The sequence below is a fragment of the Manis pentadactyla genome, chromosome 1, assembly GCF_030020395.1.
Source record: "Manis pentadactyla isolate mManPen7 chromosome 1, mManPen7.hap1, whole genome shotgun sequence".
Lineage (NCBI taxonomy): Eukaryota > Metazoa > Chordata > Mammalia > Pholidota > Manidae > Manis > Manis pentadactyla.
In genome coordinates this window covers 158290932-158313335 of record NC_080019.1, presented here as the reverse complement: position 1 = coordinate 158313335, position 22404 = coordinate 158290932, and the positions used below count along the sequence as shown (strand labels likewise).

The 22404-nt window shown below is 38.2% G+C and overlaps 1 protein-coding gene across 30 annotated transcripts in view; it reads left to right on the top strand.

The window, feature by feature from the left end:
* The window catches only part of ABI3BP (ABI family member 3 binding protein), a 253192-nt gene that overhangs the window by 74118 nt on the left and 156670 nt on the right, over positions 1–22404 (top strand). For all 30 annotated transcript variants that reach the window (XM_057502161.1, XM_036916479.2, XM_036916473.2 and 27 more), the window contains exons 3-4: positions 7336–7404; positions 10313–10445. In XM_057502161.1, coding sequence (XP_057358144.1) covers positions 7336–7404; positions 10313–10445 — 202 coding nt within the window. The remainder of the gene's footprint in view (positions 1–7335; positions 7405–10312; positions 10446–22404) is intronic.

Sequence of the window (22404 nt, the reverse complement as noted above, 5' to 3'; positions counted from 1 at the left end):
TATTTAAATCTGGTTGGCACCCACTCAGGTCAGATTACAGTTAAGTGAGCCTTGTGGATGCTTGCAGATACAAAGAATTGATAATATTTCTACAGGGAGATTTCCATGGTCATATTTTTTTTTCAGGCTTTATGGGTCATTTTGTTCTTAATAGGAGTCTTACGATTGGCTTCTAATAAAAATACTCACCTTATTTCACCAAATTCTCAAGAAATTTTAACTGTAATTCAAAATGTTATTTCATATAGCACCAAGAAATAATAAGGCTGCTGATTAATGACACTGCTTTTGCACCCCTTAGAGCTCTTATTTGCTAATAAACTCTGTATGTTAGATTAGCTTTAGATTTACACAAAGGTGCAAGTGTAGTACAAAGAATTCCTATATACTTTACTATTAAATCTCCTATTCTTAATGTCGTACCTTAATATCACATTTGTCACAACTAATGAAATTGGTAAATGATACATTATTAACTAAAATCCCTATTTGATTTGATTTCCTTAGTTTTTACTTAAGATCCTTTTTTTCTTCCGGAGTCCCATCCAGAGTACCACATTGCATTTAGCTCTGTCTTCTTAGGCTCCAGTGGACTCTTCAGTTTCCCGGATTTTGCTTGATTTTGATGACCTTTACGATTCGGAGGAGGCCTGGTCTAATTTTGCACAATGTCTTCCAATTGAGTCTTATCTAATGTTTTTTCTTATGGTTGGACTGGGGCTTGGGGTTTGGGGAAGGAAAATACTTTTATTTAAAGTTAGAGGTAAAATAAGCAACAACAGCAAAATTTAGTTACTGTAAATGCTCTTCACATTGAGTCCAACTCCTCTGCTTCACCGTGGGACTCAGAGTCCTCGATAGGCTTGTCTGCCTGCCCTGCGCCCTGCCTGCCAGCACGAACACTAGCGGGGCAGCACTGCTGAAACACTGCTCCACGAGCTGCTCTTCCAAATCACTCTCTCCAGCCAGTTTTGAAGCTGTCACTTTCTTGACCTGACAAGGAGGTGTCAGGCAATTGCAGCAAGGACACAAAGCCCCTGAGCAGTGTAGGTGTCACTGAAGGTCAACTGCATGTGAGAGATGTTAGAAGCTAGGGGGAAGGTATGTCTTAGAACCAATGAAATATGGCATTCTGAAGTTTTAAAGCCATTTCTTATAAAACAACTTTATATTAAATACTGTTAAATTACCATTTGCGGTTCAGACATGACTATGTTGCTTTTATGTCTCCAAACCAAATTAAAACCAGTAAATTCCCTCTGCTAGATTCATAGGAAATTGAATTTCCTTACTTGAGGACACTATTTTCCCCCAGTTTTCCAAACCCTGGGAGCTGGTGGAGTCCACACAGAGGTCCACCCAGCTCCCACACTCAGAGGGAGAGCCCCAGGCTTCATTCCGCCCTCAGCATGTCCCCTGCTCTAAGCCCCTTTGTGTGCTGGTCCTCCATCACCTGATCAGGTGCCCCCTGGCCAAATTCCGGCCTGGGGCTGGCGTGGCTGCTGAGGGAGGCCCCTGCCATGAGGGGGCCTCTGGCTCCGTGCCCAGTGCTCTCTTTGCTGGGTTCCTAGGGCCCACTTTCCACATACTGGAAGCATGTCAAAGGCTCCTCAGGAGGGCAAGAGAAGCTTCCAGCCTCTCCCACTGGGGATCCAGAGGCAGTTCTTTCTCCCCTTCTCTGGTGATGAACTGAAGGTTAAACCTCCAAGTCACAAAAGAGATAGTTCCTTTTTTTTTTTTTTAATCAAAAATAAACCTCATTACTGATTAAAGGTGTTTATGGACTGTCTTTAGCAGGCTCAGAGTTACCTGGAAATTGATTTTAATTTTGAATCCCTTCTCTGGGCCTTGAGGAGTATCTGAGATGATGTCTGCCTTCCCTGATTGGGTCCCAAGGGATCCAGACCTTTAAAGCACAGTAAAGTGATCAGAGTAGTGCCTGGCCCCTCTCCTACCAGTGTAAAGCCTGGGTACCCTCCACATAGAGCCTAACAAGGCGTTTGCAAGTCATCTGCCTTCAGCTTATGTAGAAGGTGGTTCTCTACACTTCATGATTGCAGAGACTGAGGAAAGAAATCAGGAAGGGCACTAGGCCGAAAGATTCTCTCCATTTGATGCTCAATGCCCTGTGTGTATTCATAGCGGATTATGTTTTTCTTATGCAATTAAAATAGAAAAGGTCATGAGTAGAGATACCATATTAACATGAATTCGCTCACAATAAGTGCAAATGGCTACTTTGTTCCTCTCTGAGAACAAATGAAATGGGCTTGAAGAGGACAGCCATATCTGTTAAGTGAGAAGGCACCTCAGAGAGGGAAATGCCCATGGAAGCTTAAATCTGGGGCCTTGGTGAAAAAGTTTATTCTAACTCAGAATTCTGGTAAGACTTTGTGTAAATATTCTAGGAATGCTTGCAACCCACTGCCTCATTTTAGTTATTTCCAAAGAGAACACATAATACCCTTGGTTCCATTATACATTGTTTGTTTCCTAATTTATATCTCAGCTACTCAATAGAAAAGCTGAAGCAGGTTATGAAAATAGAATCATAGCGTAACATTAAAAAAATTTATAACAAATGGGAAAGAAAAATGAGGGAATATTCTCATAAACCCAGGGAGAGTTACTCAACAGAAATATATGTAGAGGGTCCTGCACATTTAATAGAGGTGGTTCAGATGGTCCAAGTTATATTTTATTAAAGAAGCATTCCATTGAATCCCCTATTTATTAACTAGGAATTGGTGTTGGATTTTGTCAAATGTCTTTTCAGCACCTGTGGAAATAGGATTTTTTTTTCCTCCTATGTAACAGTCCTGGAATAAACTACACTTGGCCACAACATATTATTATACTATGTACTGTCAGATTTGGCTTGCCAATATATTTTATAGGAACTTTTGCATGGAATTTCTGAGTAAGCATTGTTAAAGAAAACATTATTTAGGGGCAGTTGTTAAAAATGGTAAGGAAGACTTTATTCAAAGTGGTTCTATTGTATTGTGATAGGTTTAGGGACCACTGTAATACAGTCTTGCAGAGGAAGGAAAGAGCTTGAACTCAATTCCAAATATGACAGGGAAAAGTGGGAATTTCTAGCTAAGGAGCAGAGTGGGAGTCAGTGGATGGAAAATTACTAAGAAGAAACATAGGGTAAAGGGGGATTCTGGCTAAACTAACCTGATAGGATTCTTGCTGAAGGCAGGCCAAGGAGATCAGACTTTACCTGGGGAATGAAGGAACCTGATTTAATATTGAGTGTGATCAGGTATGGATGATGGGGGATTCTGGCTGAACCATCTTAGCAAGACTTTTGCTAAAATAGAACAATGCACAGATGAACACAGAAGCCCAAAAGTCAGGGCCTGGTCAAAAAAGATTTCAGAAAAGCCTGATTAGAGTTTGAAAGAAAAAGAATCTGACATCCATGTGTTATGTAATTTTCTTTTTATGACATTTTTGCATTTTGGAATATGCAGTGCTTGCTTTAACAAAAAAGGTTTTGAACATTTTCCCTTCTTCTAATATGTCTTCAGGGCCTCTTAGGACACAAACTTCTGCTTTCATGAAATCGTCAGCATCATGAGAGCTAACATAAAATTAGCACTTCCTGTGTGTTCAGCACTACCACAGGTTAATTATCACTAAGAACCCTATGAGGCTAGGTACTATGATTTTTCCCATTTTGCAGGTGAGGAAACTGAGGTGCACAGGTACTAAGCACTTGGGCTTATGTGAGCAACTAGCTGAGGAGGATTTCATTCCAGGCTCCAGACTCCATGCTCTTATGTCCATAAACTTAGTTTGACATGAAACCAAATTATTTTTTAAAATGGTAAGAGTAAATAAATTACTGCTTTTTCAGGCCCCTTACCTGATTTCCTTTAGGATCATCCTAACTTACTTTAGGCATATTTGGTGGAAACTTAAGTGGCAGAAGTAAACCTCACCAGGATAACATTCTGAAGCAGTACAGACTGCAAAGCAGATGTCCTCTAATGAGTATGAGACTTGGGATTTTTCAAGCAGAGCAATTATGAGGAGATTATTTGCATCATCAAAAACTGGGACTTTATAACGGAATATCAGTAGTAGGTTTCCTTAAACAGTAAGCTGTCCCTGTTCTCTACCAAAGGGCATCAAAAATATTACACAAATAAGATTTAATTAGTCTGCAACATTGTAGAGGTTTATTAGGAATGGAAAGTTTGTTAAGGTGACTGTATTCGACACAAATTTTCTTAAATTGACATTGTATTTATATATGTTCTCTCAATGAAGACACAGTATATTTTGGCATATGTTGTCAGAATTTCTGGTCAAGGTACAGTGTATATATTTCCAGGCCGCTACAAATCCATGAGAATTTCATAGAGCAGAACAGAAATAAAAATCATGCTTTTCAGTTTGATTTTCTCACATCTGTGTTGTAAATTGAGTGCAAAAAATGATGAAATGCATGAATTTGGAAGTTTTTAATGAACAGTGAGAGCCTGCATAGACACCCAGATCCCAACATCTGTTCTGATTTGTAATTGGCTGTAACAGCGTAGGCTTTATGCAAAATGACTGTGATCAAAACAAAAATTACTTTTAAATTGCTCATATAACCATGTCTTGGATCATGGCACTAGCTTTGGCTACTATGTATGTTATTTTTCTCATATTTCAGGACTTTTTTTTAAAACCATTGAGGCATACTTGAGTTAATTGTATCAATGAAGGAAATAAAAAGCTAGCTCTAAGAGACTTTGCCACAGTTTAAGAAAAATAAGGATTTAGCTTTGTTTTCCAGAATTGAATTCTGGAGACTCATTAAAAGGGCATTTTGGGAACTAGATAAAGATAGCAATATAATATACAAAGCCAAGTGCAAAATAAAATGGAGGGTCCCTGGTTCAAAAATCATGAAAAAAGTATCATTAAAGGAGCTAAAATATAGTTTTTTCCTTTCTTCCACAGTTTCTCTCTCAACTTGTCATGGTGTTATTTTATTTGCTATTTAATGTCATTAAATAAATTAAAATTTTAAATTATTAGGCTGAATGTTACCATTTATATTGTGCAGCACTAGCTTTAAATGCAAATATGAACTTTAACTCCTAAGCAAAAATCACTGAAATTATACCATTTGTATTTTGTAGTTCATACGTGTATATGTATTTCATCCTTACCAGAATAGTGGAAATGCACAAACTAACTCAACTTTGTGCTTGATACATGTACATTCTACCAATACTGTGCTTTGTCTTAGGAGTGAGGGAGATGTGAAGGAGAAAGGACTAGGGATTGCTCTTGCTTGCTCTTTCCCCTGTGTCTTCATTTTCATCATACATGGTTAGCAAATACAGGGAAGTAACATGATAAAGGATATGACAGGGTCTTTGTTCATTTGTGTTTCTTAAAATGCCATTGCCTTCTCTCTGCATAGAAACAATTTCTGGTTTGAATGGAAAGTGATGCCTTGCAGCATAGTCAGTGACCCCTCCAATGCCTCCTTCCTCAACTTGTTCTGCTTGAGTCTTGCTGAAGTTCCAGGCACATGGGGCCTTTGGAATGCTGTGCGAATACGGCACCCAAAATGCTCTGTGTGAATGGAAGTCACTGCAGATATGCTTATTGCTCCTCTGTTCATATGCATGCTCTGTTGTCCCATTGGACTTCACTTACAAAACACAGTTCAAAGATAAAAGTATTAAGATCTTCAGGATGGTGACAGCAGGGCATTAAACCAAGAATGGGGCCCTTCTAAACATGGAGCACTTGTGACTGTGCATGTCACATGTCCAGGATTCTGACCTGCCTCAGTGACCTCATCTACAAATTGGGATGCTAACAGTACATTTCAGGTAGGATTGCCATGAGCAGTGATTAAGAATGTGAAATGCTTAACAAGTATTCTGCACATAGGAAGTACTTAATACATAGTATTTTCTTGATACCTATAATGCTCTGTATATCAAATAAAGTCAGGATATGGTTATTGTATTCCTACTATGGAATTTGATTTAGGTTAAGCATTCCTTATATAAGCTCCACTAAGCAAGATATGCTTTCAAACACATAAGGCTGAAATATAAGAAATGCTCCATTATCTGTGTTGTGGTCATGAGGCAACTATTAATAAACAGGCAAAGATCTGTGGTCAGTTCAAGAGGTTACCTGGTTTACTTTATGCAGTGTAAGTACTGTGGCAGGTTATAGCAAATAGGTCTGTGTGGGGTGTCCAGAAAAAGACAAAAGCTCAAGTTATTAAAAGTGGCTGAATTGCCATGTTGTCACTAGCTGAGAATGAGGTCAGCTCTGTAAAGCCTTGGGCAGAGAAAGCTTTTGTTCCAAACTTATGGAGGGGAGATATTTTAACCCAGAATTAAAACAAAACCAAAATCTCAGGTCTGCCTGAGCAATTAGGGGTGAATTTTTGTTGACTACTGCATCCAAATGAAGTTTGGTATAGAATAAGTTTCAGGATCCAAAGTTACTGAAAGAATATTGTAGACAATGCCCATTAACCAGTAAATCCAGTAGAGTTGCCTATAAAATGCTGTTCAGAGTACCCAACATGTATTTGGATTATTTATATATTTAAACCAATCATTCATCTTGGAAGCATCAATTTAAAAAATTATTGGATAAATTATTAGCCTCTGATTGAATTAGTACACTGATTGTTTAAACATCATTTTATTTAAAACCCAAATTAATTTTTTTAAAGATTCCATTGGGAAAGTTTAGATGAAAAGTATACCAACCTGAAATTGTGACTTTGTTTAAAAATTGTCCATGAACATGACTAGTTGAATATGGTAACAGCCTGAGAAATTATGCAAACAGGATAAAATATAGATATAACATTTAAAATATTCATATTTCCAGAAAAGTGAGTGATTTTGGTTCGTTCATACAACATGTTGTGTCTCATATTGTATGCAAGTGTGATTTTCCCTCTCTGATTCTGAAGCATCATGCTGACCGTGTGTGAAGAACGGGATAACAGAATAAATAGGGTCTGATGTTTTAAAAAAAATCTCTGCACAGAAAAGGACTAGTGAAAATGTGGCATGAAATCTATGTCTAACAAGATTCTGGTAAGACCTCTCCCCCACCTCTGTGCCTTTGGTTTTGAAAACCTGGATTTAATTTTCATTTTAAAATCTTAACAGACCAAACTATTTCAGGAAGTATGAACTTTCTGAATTCCTGGGTCCTCTTGTCCATGGTGCTGGGGTTACGATGACTAACTCTGAGCAACACTGAGTCAGGACAGGGATGTGCTATTGTGGATACTGCTTGTTCTCAAAGAATTTCACTGGTAACTGTTATTGCTTCCAGATGCGGAGCCTAAATATCTGATAGTTGTGCGGCCTGCTCCTCCTCCAAGTCAAAAGAAGTCATGCTCAGGTATTTTCTGTTGATTTTTTTCCTCTCGTTAACTTTAAACCATACCTCTTCATCTCTTTTCTACCCGTGGAGACCAAGTGCCATGGAGATGCCTTGGGAATGTGGATTAGAAGTCGAATACGCACAGCAGGCGCAGTGTCACAGTTAGTCCTTCTCGACCGGAAGCACAGTCTGGTGGTGGAAACTGCTCCGGATCTTCTCCCAGCACCACCACCTACAAACTCCAGGGATTTAGGCCATTTATGGAACCTCCGCGCCTTCTTTCTGCTGCATAATAGGGTCCGTTGTGGGGATCAAATGAGATCATGCATATGTGACATGAAGGACAGGGCCCGGCCCAAAGCAAGGGCTCACTCAGAGTTAGCTATTAGCCTGTTTTGCAATGTGGGAACTCATGCCAGCAATTGAGCCTTTCAGATCTAAGGGCAAAGTTTAATGTCTAACTTTTGCTGAAAGACACTGTTTACATTTCAAAAACATAACTCACTTACATGTGTGTTAAATGGATTGGAACTTAGGTTTTACTTGTTCCTTATCTCTTCCTTCTAATCCTGTTCTATTTAGTCAAACAAAGAGCACAGACTCTTTTTCTAAACATCAACGTAACACCCATCTTCCCAGGCATTAAGGGGACGTGAAACAGGAAAGTAAATACCATAGGAATAGATGAGTAGCAATATTTCTACATGACTAAAGGCAGATTACAATCCTACACTGTTCCAGTATCACACTAAAATTTCTTCTCAGGTCAAATACCCAGGCCATTGCTCTTCCGGAAGAACCTGTAGAAGCGTGAATGTACTTTTACTGTCTGATACCACGACTTCTGTAGATAAAATTTATCACAATGTTTTTCTTATTGTCTAATGTAATATGTTCTCAAAATAACTTTTCCTAGTCATGTTTATCTTTTATACACTAGATGGCTCACAAAGGATTTTTTTTGTTTGTTATTTCTTTCTAAAGCGTTGAATGATCAGGGAGGAGTGTACAAACTTTAAATACACGGAGCAAAGGGCCTTTGCAGCTGCGTGCTCTGTCTTCTAGATATATCGGTCAGCCTGGTTACCAGAAATCAGTTACCACACTCCTCTCCCCCCACTTCTGTTGGGTTTCCACTTCTTTTACAGAAAAGCAGTAAATGGTCAAGTATTTTGACAAATACACATTCCATTTCCTGGCCTCTTATATTATGCACAAGAGAGACTTCAATCACTCCTGAAAGCTTGTTAGTGGTAATTGTCCAGGCAGATTTCTACACACTTTAGAGTAAATATACTCTCAGTATTTTAAGACTCTATTTCAGAATATTTAACAATAAAGTCAAGTAGCATGAGTATGGTTTCATGGGGTTCTGGCTTCATATTCATTTACCTGTTTCTTAATACAAACAAAAATATATAAGGAAAGTCAAGAGAGTGATTACACCTTAGTGCCACTTTATAGCTTCATTTCATTTTGAGGCTTCTGTGACACTGATCTTAGAAACTATTTTTCCCATTGTGATGACCAGCTCAGGAAATTGTTTCATCTTGCTCAGGATATAACACTCCACCTTTCCTTTCAGGCAACGGATATGATATTTGTTTTTGCAATCTGCATTTGAAAATGATATAATTACTAATGGAATAACTTCCATCATTTTATATTTGCACCTGTCACATAGATTTCAATTAATAATTTTCATACTAAAATCTAAATTTAATGAAATAATTCTTTGATGGTAATGTAAGCCTTAGGTTCCCTTGGAGAAAGAAAAATATACCTAAGTGATGACATTATCTTCCTATACATTGTGAGCTATGCCAAAGATGTAGTAAAAAGAAAACTAGATTACAATTCAGGAGACTTAGATTTGAGTATTAACTGTTCTTGAGGTGACCTTGGACTCCCTTGAAACTTCTCTTAGCCTTATTTTTATTCTGTTAAATGAGATCCACTGTATTAGATAAATAACACAAGTTCTTCCTATAGCAAATACAACATACATAGTCTCATGAATTGAAAGAAGAAATGCAATGGAAATACAAAGCATGTACGTTTCATTCTATTTAGTTTTGTTGGCACTCCAGCTGGATTGTTATTTACTTTGACATTTTTATGAGCCAGTGTTGGTTTCCATAGTAGAAGATCTTCTCTCCTCCTTTTCACTGTCCCCCATTCCTGGAGTTGCAAGTGTTTTTCAAAATGCAAATGTCTGCTTCCTATATGCTTGAAAAGAATCTGTAGCAATCTCTCAGCACCACGCCTGGCATTGCCCAAATTCAGTTAGTTCCATCAGAACAATTGTGCTTCCTACATTATTCCTACTCTTCATGCATTATTAAAAGTGTGTGAACATTTTCCATTTAGATACTCACTGTAAAAAATATGTTTATTGCAATAGCATGACAAGGGATTTTATACTACAAATAGATTTTTTTTAAAGAATATAACCTACAATCAAGATGGTAAGTTTATTTTTTCTTAGTTGTTATTGCACTTTTATACATGGTCCCAGGAAAAAAAATAAGATTGCTTTTATTTTATCTGTAAAAGAAATAGAGTGAGTGTATGTGTATGTGTGTTTGTTTATTTCACTGGTAATAGCCAAGACCTTCATATCCACAAGCAAAATCTAGATATGACTGCATACAGTTATATGCATACATTACACATATATGCCTATGTACATATATATATATATACATACACTTAGATAACATAGATATCAAAAAGGATATTTCATTTGGTTCATGCTTAAATTCATGGGCAAATAATTAGTAATATTTGTGCACTATGTGAAAAGTAAAGGAACTTGATGCTTTTATACTCTTCATCATCTTGCCAAGTTATCTTTATGCATTTTATCCCAATCAGGAAAATACACTAAATGTTACCAGAATTAACCTGTATGTTGCCTCCATAGGTAAATCACGCCCTCGCAAACCTCTCCAGCTGGTGGTTGGCACTCTGACACCAAGTTCAGTCTTCCTGTCCTGGGGTTTCCTCATTAACCCACAACATGACTGGACGTTGCCTAGTCACTGTCCCAATGACAGGTAATTCACCGTAATGGAAGATTGTATTTTTCACTGGAAATTAGCTCTTGCTTTTAGTAGTATCTGTACATGTTTCAGAAGAATGTATAAATATTAGAGGCATCAGCATTTACATATCACCCATTAGCCGTATAGTCTGTTCTAAGTGTAAGGGGAATGAAGATACTTAAGTCAGGGCCCCTCCCTTTGAGGGATTTACCACCTACCTGATAAAATACATGCAAGTATTTTTTTTCTTTCCCAATAATAAACTGCAAGGGAGAATAAGCTAAACAGCAATTGGGGAGTATCAGTGAGAAATGTAATAAAAACTAGGAGGATAAGGCTGAAGGCAGTTAGGAAAGACTGCCTTTCCAACTGACCTTTGCTGGAAAAGGATGGATCTTTGATATAACTGAAGACATGCTAAAAGTAGTAGTTCTCAAACTGTGGCCCCCAAATCAAACAGTACCAGCACCAAAACCCCTTGGGAACTTGTCAAAAATGGGAATTCTCTGGCCCCCGCTCCAGACATACTGTACCAGAAACTGTCAGGCTGAGCCCAGTAATCTGTATGATGCAAACATATGTTTAATAATCACTGGCTTAGAAAACTGGAAAGATACACACAGGGAGAGAGGTGGGCACAGGAAAAGCACAGAGTTGGAAATGAAGCTACAGTCTTCTTTGGCAGGACAAAATAAGAAAAATCTAAGTATATTTTTAAATTACTGCCATTTAGCAACCAGCACATGTATTTGGCACTGTCTATGAGCTGGGCATTGTACTACATGCTGAAGCATAATTCTGAATCAAATGATATTTACTTTTAAATATTTTCTACATTATGTCCAAAATTCAAAAATCTGTTCAGTAAGCATTCACAATTTTCAGCTTCAGCTAAGACATTTTATTTAAAATTATTTTAAAAGTTTTTTTAAGTATACTCAAAGTGATTTTTAAATTTTGAAAATTGTTTCATTCATTTTAAATAAAAATGTGTTATTGAGGTATAATTTAAATCCAGTAAAATTCAGATCTTAAGTGTGCAGTTTGATCAGTTATCCAAAATACATATAATCTTGTATCCTATACCCCACCAAGAAATAGAACATTTTCATCCTCCCAGAAAGTACTTTGCTCAAGAAGAAACCACTAATTTGATTTCTATCCCCATAGATTAATTTTGCATACTCTATAATTCCACATAAATGGAATTTCATTTTGGTGTCTGCTTTCATTTAGACTGTTTCTTAAATTCATTCATGACATTGCAGGTATCATAATTCAGTCTTTTTTTAATCTTAGTAGTATCCCATTATGTAAATACTCCAGAATTTAGTTATCTGTTCTTTTGCTGGTGGATATGTGAATCATATCTTGTTTTTTATTATTATGAATATGGATTTTTATAAAGATTTTTGTATAAGACTTTTGTGCAGATATCTTTAAATTCTCTTAGATAAATACCTAGAATTAGAGTTGCTGTGTCACCAGGAAAGTATATATTTAACTTTTTTGTTGGGGACCCAGCTTTTCCATTTACCCTCCCACAAGCAATGTATGAAAGTTCTGATTGTTCCACATCCTCACCAGCATTTCATGTTCTCAGCATTTTTCATTTTAGCTATTCTAATGCAATAGTCTTGCATTATGGTTTTAATGTGCATTTCTCTTATACTAAGAATACTGGGCACTTTTTCATGTACATTTTGGCCATATGTCTTTTTCTGTAGAGTCTTGTTTATTTTTTGTTTGTTTAAATTGAACTTAAAAAGAAAAGACCTTTAAAATACTTATAAGTTCTCAAAGTACCTTTCATGTGACTTTGATTATGAAATCTAGTTTAAGAAAGAAAAAAACTAAATTTTCCTTTAGCCCATGGTTTTTAAGGAAGATATTCTTGGAGAATGGCATGTACAGGATATTGCTAAAACCAAATATATTGAAAAATAATTTTGAGATGTTTCAGAGAAAATGGATTTGAAAGAGCATGGTTCCTTTCGATAATTCTAGTTTTTACTGGATTTGTCCAGTGCTGAGAAAATAAACATTTATGGATTTCTTCCTTCTTCCTTTTCCTTTTCCCTTTTTTTTTTTAGTTTCCTATTTAAAAAGAAGGAAAAAAGTGAGATAAGGAAGGAAGTTTGATACTCTTGCAGAAAAATGCAGCTGATTTTAATGGTTATTCAACTTGCTTGATAAATCCATAAAGTTCAGTAACTTGCAAATTCATATAACATATGTTGGATATGATTTTCTTTGTCCTCAAGCCTTTCCTTCAATTTCACCTGGTCCTACTAAACCACTCCATGAAAAGGTTCATCTGATGACTGGTTCTAACTGAATGATGTTGCCATGGTCTGATAGCACAAGGAGATAATGACTATGGAGACATAGCCCAGAGGAACTAGGGTTTTAACCAAAGTAGTTGACTTAAAGTCCAAGCTACGCAGACCATACATGCACCTCTTCCTCACTCCCTCCCTCATACCCTGGCTCTACTTTTCTCATCAAGTAGCCTGTCAAATCATAACATACAAAATCAGTAATTCCAGCAAGAATAAAGTTTTTTAAAAGATTCAGTAATAGCATGTCAAGATGCTTGCAACAGTCATACCTAAATGACTGATAATCAAAGCATTCTTGACAGAAATAGGCAACTATTAGGACGTGACTACAAGGGAAGAATTGAACAGTAATGACTAACAAGAAGCATTTGGAGTACTTGCGGATTTCATTTACACATGCCTCCTTTCTCCCTGGTTAGCACAGTTAATAAAGAGCTGACATTTATAGTCTTTGTGGTATCAGAGAAAAAATTGTAGTCTCTCTTTAAAAGCTCTGGAACTATTGTATGCATTATAAACACCCAAATAAATCCACAAGATTTCTAAATCAATGTAATTAGAAGAAGACTTGGAGGAATCTATCCTCCTCCATGATAATAGTTTTTTTTGAGGGTTTTTTTTTTGAGAATTTAGACTAATCCAGTAGGTTAGAATAAGCAATAATAGCTATAGGAAATGATTGCTTCTTAGAAATTGGAAGATAGATACAGCTGAAATTTCCCTTCAGGAGTGTCTTCTTGAAAAACCATTGGCATCTGAACACCCTTGGCCTGCTACAGGAACACCAACTGCTGTCATTTTAACCCACTGAACTCTAATATTTGGCACCCTGTGTAAAGTCTCGGATTTTTTTTTTTTTTAAATAATTATTTTTTATTGAAGGGTAGTTGACACACAGTATTACATTACATGAGTTTCAAGTGTACAACACAGTGGTAGAATATTTATATACATAATTCTAGGTTCCAGCTATCACCCTACCAGGCTGTTACAATATCTTGACTATATTCCTTATGCTATACATTACATCCCGGTTACTAATTTATTTTACCATTGGAAGTCTGTCCTTCTTTTTTTTTTTTTTTTTTTTTTTTTTTTTTGTGAGAGCATCTCTCATATTTATTGATCAAATGGTTGTTAACAACAATAAAATTCTGTATAGGGGAGTCAATGCTCAATGCACAATCATGCACAATCATTATTCCACCCCAAGCCTAATTTTTGTCAGTCTCCAATCTTCTGAGGCATAACAAACAAGTTTTTACATGTAGAACAAATTCTTACATAATGAATAAGTTACATAGTGAACAGTACAAGGGCAGTCATCACAGAAACTTTCGGTTTTGCTCATGCATTATGAACTATAAACAGTCAGTTCAAATATGAATACTCATTTGGTTTTTATACTTGATTTATATGTGGATACCACATTTCTCTCTTTATTATTATTATTTTTAATAAAATGCTGAAGTGGTAGGTAGATACAAGATAAAGGCAGAAAACATAGTTTAGTGTTGTAAGAGAGCACATGTAGATGATCAGGTGTGTGCCTGTAGACTATGTGTTAATCCAAGCTAGACCAGGGCAATAAAACATCCACGTATGCAGAAGATTTCTCTCAGAACAGGGGGGGTGAGGTTCTAAGCCTCACCTCTGTTGATCCCCAATTTCTCACCTGATGTCCCCCCTGCGACTGTGCCTGTCTTAGGTTGTTCCTCCCTTGAGGAATCTTACCCGTCTCTGGCTAACCAGTCATCTTCCGGGGCCATACAGGGAAATGTGAAGTTGGTAAGTGAGAGAGAAGCCTTATTGTTTGAAAAAGTTAGCTTTTTACTTCTTTGCATATTTATGCCCTGTGGCTTCTATGCCCAGCATTTGTCTTGAGGTATCTTTACCACTTGGAAGAATTATGACACTCGGTAAATTTGATATGAGGCACGAATTCTATTTAAGGGTTGTAATTAGGAAGGAAGAAGAAAAGCTATAGAAGTAGCAGGCGGAAGAAAACATGGGAAGATTGATTATTTCTTTGACAAATCTTCTTGTAGAGTAACTTCAGCATATATAGGTTTTAAGCTACTACTTAAATTGCGCACACACATTAACATAATAGGAGTATAGTTACATAACCAAAGCATATCTGTAATTACCAGCCATCTGCAGTGAAACCAAGAAAACCAGTTAGGCACCTTAGGCATTTGTGAAAACTTATCTATGATATGGTGGATATTGTCCAACTGAACTTGAACAGTCTGAGAGAAATCAGACAAATTAACACAACCCATTCCTGGGGACTGTTCACATGCCATATGTTCTTTTAACAGTAAATAGTCTGTAGTTGTAAGAGTTTGGAGCGCTACAATTTGCACTTCTCCAAATTCTTGGTTGAGTTCCAACAGTATAGATCCAGTCAAATTTGTTGTTTTACTGTATGCACAGGCCAGCTTAGATATCTCCTTCCTCATTCCCATGGCAAGTCCAGGAACTGGTGGGATGAGTGCATCTACAGCTGTAGCAGTGCGTGGATCTTTGTTGGGGTTTTTTGATGATCATCTTCTGGCATGAGTCTTCCAGAGAGTGCAGATGTTGGAAGTTCTTTTTCATATCGTATCTTAGTTCATTTTCGGGGTAGCACAATTAGGCTTTGATCCTCTGTATAAACACAAACAGACCCTTTGCCTACACTTTTATATGCCCTTTATACCCTTGTGTAGAACTCGTTGGAGGTTACCACACAGGAACTGCCCTTTTTTTTTTTTTTTTGCTATCACTAATCTACACTTACATGATGAATATTATGTTTACTAGGCTCTCCCCTATACCAGGTCTCCCCTATAAACCCCTTTACAGTCACTGTCCATCAGCATAGCAAAATGTTATAGAATCACTACTTGCCTTCTCTGTGTTGTACAGCCCTCCCTTTTCTCCTACCCCCCCATGCATGTTAATCTTAAAACCCCCCTACTTCTCCCCCCTTATCCCTCCCTACCCACCCATCCTCCCCAGTCCCTTTCCCTTTGGTACCTGTTAGTCCATTCTTGAGTTCTGTGATTCAGCTGCTGTTTTGTTCCTTCAGTTTTTCCTTTGTTCTTATATTCCACAGATAAGTGAAATCATTTGGTATTTCTCTTTCTCCGCTTGGCTTGTTTCACTGAGCATAATACCCTCCAGCTCCATCCATGTTGCTGCAAATGATTGGATTTGCCCTTTTCTTATAGCTGAGTAGTATTCCATTGTGTATATGTACCACATCTTCTTTATCCATTCATCTATTGATGGACATTTAGGTTGCTTCCAATTCTTGGCTATTGTAAATAGTGCTGCAATAAACATAGGGGTGCATCTGTCTTTCTCAAACTTGATTGCTGCGTTCTTAGGGTAAATTCCTAGGAGTGGAATTCCTGGGTCAAATGGTAAGTCTGTTTTGAGCATTTTGATGTACCTCCATACTGCTTTCCACAATGGTTGAACTAACTTACATTCCCACCAGCAGTGTAGGAGGGTTCCCCTTTCTCCACAGCCTCGCCAACATTTGTTGTTGTTTGTCTTTTGGATGGCAGCCATCCTTACTGGTGTGAGGTGATACCTCATTGTAGTTTTAATTTGCATTTCTCTGATAATTAGCGATGTGGAGCATCTTTTCATGTGTCTGTTGGCCATCTGTATTTCTTTTTTGGAGAACTGTCTGTTCAGTTCCTCTGCCCATTTTTTAATTGGGTTATTTGTTTTTTGTTTGTTGAGGCGTGAGAGCTCCTTGTATATTCTGGACGTCAAGCCTTTATCGGATGTGTCATTTTCAAATATATTCTCCCATACTGTAGGGATCCTTCTTGTTCTATTGATGGTGTCTTTGGCTGTACAGAAGCTTTTCAGCTTAATATAGTCCCACTTACTCATTTTTGCTGTTGTTTTCCTTGCCCGGGGAGATATGTTCAAGAAGAGGTCACTCATGTTTATGTCTAAGAGGTTTGTGCCTATGTTTTCTTCCAAGAGTTTAATGGTTTCATGGCTTACATTCAGGTCTTTGATCCATTTTGAGTTTACTTTTGTATATGGGGTTAGACAATGGTCCAGTTTCATTCTCCTACATGTAGCTGTCCAGTTTTGCCAGCACCATCTGTTGAAGAGACTGTCATTTTGCCATTGTATGTCCATGGCTCCTTTATCAAATATTAATTGACCATATATGTCTGGGTTAATATCTGGATTCTCTAGTCTGTTCCATTGGTCTGTGGCTCTGCTCTTGTGCCAGTACCAAATTGTCTTGATTACTATGGCTTTATAGTAGAGCTTGAAGTTGGGGAGTGAGATCCCCCCTACTTTATTCTTCTTTCTCAGGATTGCTTTGGCTATTCGGGGTCTTTGGTGTTTCCATATGAATTTTTGAATTATTTGTTCCAGTTCATTGAAGAATGTTGCTGGTAGTTTCATAGGGATTGCATCAAATCTGTATATTGCTTTTGGCAGGATGGCCATTTTGACGATATTAATTCTTCCTAGCCACGAGCATGGGATGAGTTTCCATCTGTTAGTGTCCCCTTTAATTTCTCTTAAGAGTGACTTGTAGTTTTCAGAGTATAAGTCTTTCACTTCTTTGGTTAGGTTTATTCCTAGGTATTTTTTTTTTTTTTGATGCAATTGTGAATGGAGTTGTTTTCCTGATTTCTCTTTCTGTTGGTTCATTGTTAGTATATAGGAAAGCCACAGATTTCTGTGTGTTGATTTTGTATCCTGCAACTTTGCTGTATTCCGATATCAGTTCTAGTAGTTTTGGGGTGGAGTCTTTAGGGTTTTTTATGTACAGTATCATGTCATCTGCAAATAGTGACAGTTTAACTTCTTCTTTACCAATCTGGATTCCTTGTATTTCTTTATTTTGTCTGATTGCCGTGGCTAGGACCTCCAGTACTATGTTAAATAACAGTGGAGAGAGTGGGCATCCCTGTCTAGTTCCCGATCTTAGAGGAAATGCTTTCAGCTTCTCGCTGTTCAATATAATGTTGGCTGTGGGTTTATCATAGATGGCCTTTATTATGTTGAGGTACTTGCCCTCTATTCCCATTTTGCTGAGAGTTTTTAACATGAATGGATGTTGAACTTTGTCAAATGCTTTTTCAGCATCTATGGAGATGATCATGTGGTTTTTGTCTTTCTTTTTGTTGATGTGGTGGATGATGTTGATGGACTTTCGAATGTTGTACCATCCTTGCATCCCTGGAATGAATCCCACTTGGTCATAGTGTATGATCCTTTTGATGTATTTTTGAATTCGGTTTGCTAATATTTTGTTGAGTATTTTTGCATCTACGTTCATCAGGGATATTGGTCTGTAGTTTTCTTTTTTGGTGGTGTCTTTGCCTGGTTTTGGTATTAGGGTGATGTTAGCCTCATAGAATGAGTTTGGGAGTATCCCCTCCTCCTCTATTTTTTGGAAAACTTTAAAGAGAATGGGTATTATGTCTTCCCTGTATGTCTGATAAAATTCCGAGGTAAATCCATCTGGCCCGGGGGTTTTGTTCTTTGGTAGTTTTTGGATTACCTCTTCAATTTCGTTGCTGGTAATTGGTCTGTTTAGATTTTCTGTTTCTTTCTGGGTCAATCTTGGAAGGTTATATTTTTCTAGGAAGTTGTCCATTTCTCCTAGGTTTCCCAGCTTGTTAGCATATAGGTTTTCATAGTATTCTCCGATATTTCTTTGCATTTCCGTGGGGTCCGTCGTGATTTTTCCTTTCTCGTTTCTGATACTGTTGATTTGTGTTGACTCTCTTTTCTTCTTAATAAGTCTGGCTAGAGGCTTATCTATTTTGTTTATTTTCTCGAAGAACCAGCTCTTGGTTTCATTGATTTTTGCTATTGTTTTATTCTTCTCAATTTTATTTATTTCTTCTCTGATCTTTATTATGTCCCTCCTTCTGCTGACCTTAGGCCTCATCTGTTCTTCTTTTTCCAATTTCGATAATTGTGACATTAGACCATTCATTTGGGATTGCTCTTCCTTTTTTAAATATGCTTGGATTGCTATATACTTTCCTCTTAAGACTGCTTTTGCTGTGTCCCACAGAAGTTGGGGCTTAGTGTTGTTGTTGTCATTTGTTTCCATATATTGCTGGATCTCCATTTTGATTTGGTCATTGATCCATTGATTATTTAGGAGCGTGTTGTTAAGCCTCCATGTGTTTGTGAGCCTCTTTGCTTTCTTTGTACAGTTTATTTGTAGTTTTATGCCTTTGTGGTCTGAAAAGTTGGTTGGTAGGATTTCAATCTTTTGGAATTTTCTGAGGCTCTTTTTGTGGCCTAGTATGTGGTCTATTCTGGAGAATGTTCCATGTGCACTTGAGAAGAATGTATATCCCGCTGCTTTTGGATGTAGAGTTCTATAGATGTCTATTAGGTCCATCTGCTCTACTGTGTTGTTCAGTGCTTCCGTGTCCTTACTTATTTTCTGCCCAGTGGATCTATCCTTTGGGGTGAGTGGTGTGTTGAAGTCTCCTAGAATGAATGCATTGCAGTCTATATCCCCCTTTAGTTCTGTTAGTATTTGTTTCACATATGCTGGTGCTCCTGTGTTGGGTGCATATATATTTAGAATGGTTATATCCTCTTGTTTGACTGAGCCCTTTATCATTATGTAGTGTCCTTCTTTATCTCTTGTTACTTTCTTTGTTTTGAAGTCTATTTTGTCTGATATTAGTACTGCAACCCCTGCTTTCTTCTCACTGTTGTTTGCTTGAAATATGCTTTTCCATCCCTTGACTTTTAGTCTGTACATGTCTTTGGGTTTGAGGTGAGTTTCTTGTAAGCAGCATATAGATGGGTCTTGCTTTTTTATCCATTCTGTTACTCTGTGTCTTTTGATTGGTGCATTCAACCCATTAACATTTAGGGTGACTACTGAAAGATATGTACTTATTGCCATTGCAGGCTTTAAATTCGTGGTTACCAAAGGTTCAAGGTTAGCCTCTTTAGTATCTTACTGCCTAACTTAGCTCGCTTATTGAGCTGTTATATACACTGTCTGGAGATTCTTTTCTTCTCTCCCTTCTTGTTCCTCCTCCTCGATTCTTCATATGTTGGGTGTTTTGTGCTGTGCTCCTTCTAGGAGTGCTCCCATCTAGAGCAGTCCATGTAAGATGTTCTGTAGAGGTGGTTTGTGGAAAGCAAATTCCCTCAGCTTTTGTTTGTCTGGGAATTGTTTAATCCCACCGTCATATTTTAATGATAGTCGTGCTGGATACAGTATCCTTGGTTCAAGGCCCTTCTGTTTCATTGTATTAAATATATCATGCCATTCTCTTCTGGCCTGTAGGGTTTCTGTTGAGAAATCTGACGTTAGCCTGATGGGTTTCCCTTTATAGGTGACCTTTTTCTCTCTAGCTGCCTTTAACACTCTTTCCTTGTCCTTGATCTTTGCCATTTTAATTATTATGTGTCTTGGTGTTGCCCTTCTTGGATCCTTTCTGTTGGGGGTTCTGTGTATTTCCGTGGTCTGTTCGATTACTTCCTCCCCCAGTGTGGGGAAGTTTTCAGCAATTATTTCTTCTAAGATACTTTCCATCTCTTTGCCTCTCTCTTCTTCTTCTGGGACCCCTATAATACGGATATTGTTCCTTTTAGATTGGTCACACAGTTCTCTTAATATTGTTTCATTCCTGGAGATCCTTTTGTCTCTCTCTATGTCAGCTTCTATGCGTTCCTGTTCTCTGATTTCAATTCCATCAATGGCCTCTTGCATTCTATCCATTCTGCTTATAAACCCTTCCAGAGTTTGTTTCATTTCTGCGATCTCCTTTCTGGCATCTGTGATCTCTTTCCGGACTTCATCCCATTTTTCTTGCGTATTTCTCTGCATCTCTGTCAGCATGTTTATGATTCTTATTTTGAATTCTTTGTCAGGAAGACTGGTTAGGTCTGTCTCCTTCTCTGGTGTTGTCTCTGTTATCTTTGTCTGCCTGTAGCTTTGCCTTTTCATGGTGATAGGAATAGTCTGCAGAACTGGGACGACTGGAAGGACTTCCTTTCTTGTTGGTTTGTGGCCCTCCTCTCCTGGGAGAACAGCGGCCTCTAGTGGCTTGTGCTGCGCAGCTGAGCGCAGATAGGGTTTCTGCTTCCTGCCCGGCTGCTATGGAGTTAATCTCCACTGCTGCTGTGGGCGTGGCCTGGCTCGGGCAGCTACTCCAAAATGGTGGAGTCGCGTTGGAGCAGGAGCTGCTGGGGGCTATTTATCTCCGTAAGGGGCCTCCCTGCTCCCTGCAGCCCAGGGGTTAGGGTGCCCAGAGATCCCGGATTCCCTACCTCTGGATTAAGTGACCCGCCCTGCCCCTTTAAGACTTCCAAAAAGCACCCGCCAAAACAAAACAACGACCACAAAAAAAAACAAGAAAAAAAATTTTTTTAATTAAAAAAAAAAGGTGGTCGTTCGTTTTTCTTTATTCTCCGGTGCCAGCCTCAGGCCTCTGCTCACCGGTCTTTCTGCCCTGTTTCCCTAGTATTGGGGTCCCTGTCCCTTTAAGATTTCCAAAAAGCGCTCGCCAAAACAAAGCAGCAAAAAAGCAAAAAAAAAAAAAATGGTCGCGCGCTTTTCGTATGTCCTCTGTGGCCCAGCCTCCAGTGCCTGCTCACTGTTCTTGCTGCCCTGTTTTCCCAGTATCGAGGGCCCTGCACTCTGGCCCGGATGGCTGGGGCTGGGTGTTCGGCAGTCCTGGGCTCCGTCTCCCTCCCGCTCTGCCTGCTCTTCTCCCGCCGGGAGCTGGGGGGAGGGGCGCTCGGCTCCCGCGGGGCCGGGGCTTGTATCTTACCCCCTTCGCGAGGCGCTGGGTTCTCTCAGGTGCGGATGTGGTCTGGATATTGTCCTGTGTCCTCTGGTCTTTATTCTAGGAAGGGTTGTCTTTGTTATATTTTCATAGATATATGTTGTTTTGGGAGGAGATTTCCGCTGCTCTACTCACGCCGCCATCTTCCGCCCCTCGGAGCCACTTTCAAAGTCTCGGATTTTTTAAAAGATCATTTCACATTAGTTTGTTCAGCCTCAATTATCCTATGCAAAGCAAATAATTTATTGGAAAATTTTTTCTTTGTACTTTGATTTTGAACTTTCTAATCAAAGTTCTTGTGACTTCTTGGTGAGAAAAATCATTTTTTGCTTTGTTTCTTTCAAGCTTGGAAGTATTAGTGGAGTGTCACTTTATCCTTCCTGGCACATATCTCTATTCCTATTTGTATAGGGTCTGTATGGTTGTCCCATGGCTCTAAATCCTTTTCTAAGTTCACATTGGAGTACAGATGTGCTTAGTTTAAACTTTTTATTCTTAATGGGCTTTGAGTGGAAGAATGTACACAATTATCCTCAGTATATCTAAGGTCAAAAGAAAGCTTTCCAAATTGGCCCACATCAAGAGTAAAACACATCCTTAACCAAAATTTATTTCATCATTAGTAGCCTTTTTCCTTCCCATGTTTCTAGTTTGTTCAAGTCTTCAAGATTGCTTTCTCACTCCTTTGCCAGCTTAATAAAGCTTTATGATTCTTTTAGAAATCATTTTCACATTTTTGAACACTGCATTTAGTATTAATGCAGAACAAGGGCCCTCATTTTTGGCTGGTCCAGAAAAGGCTCTTACTTCTGGTTTTTT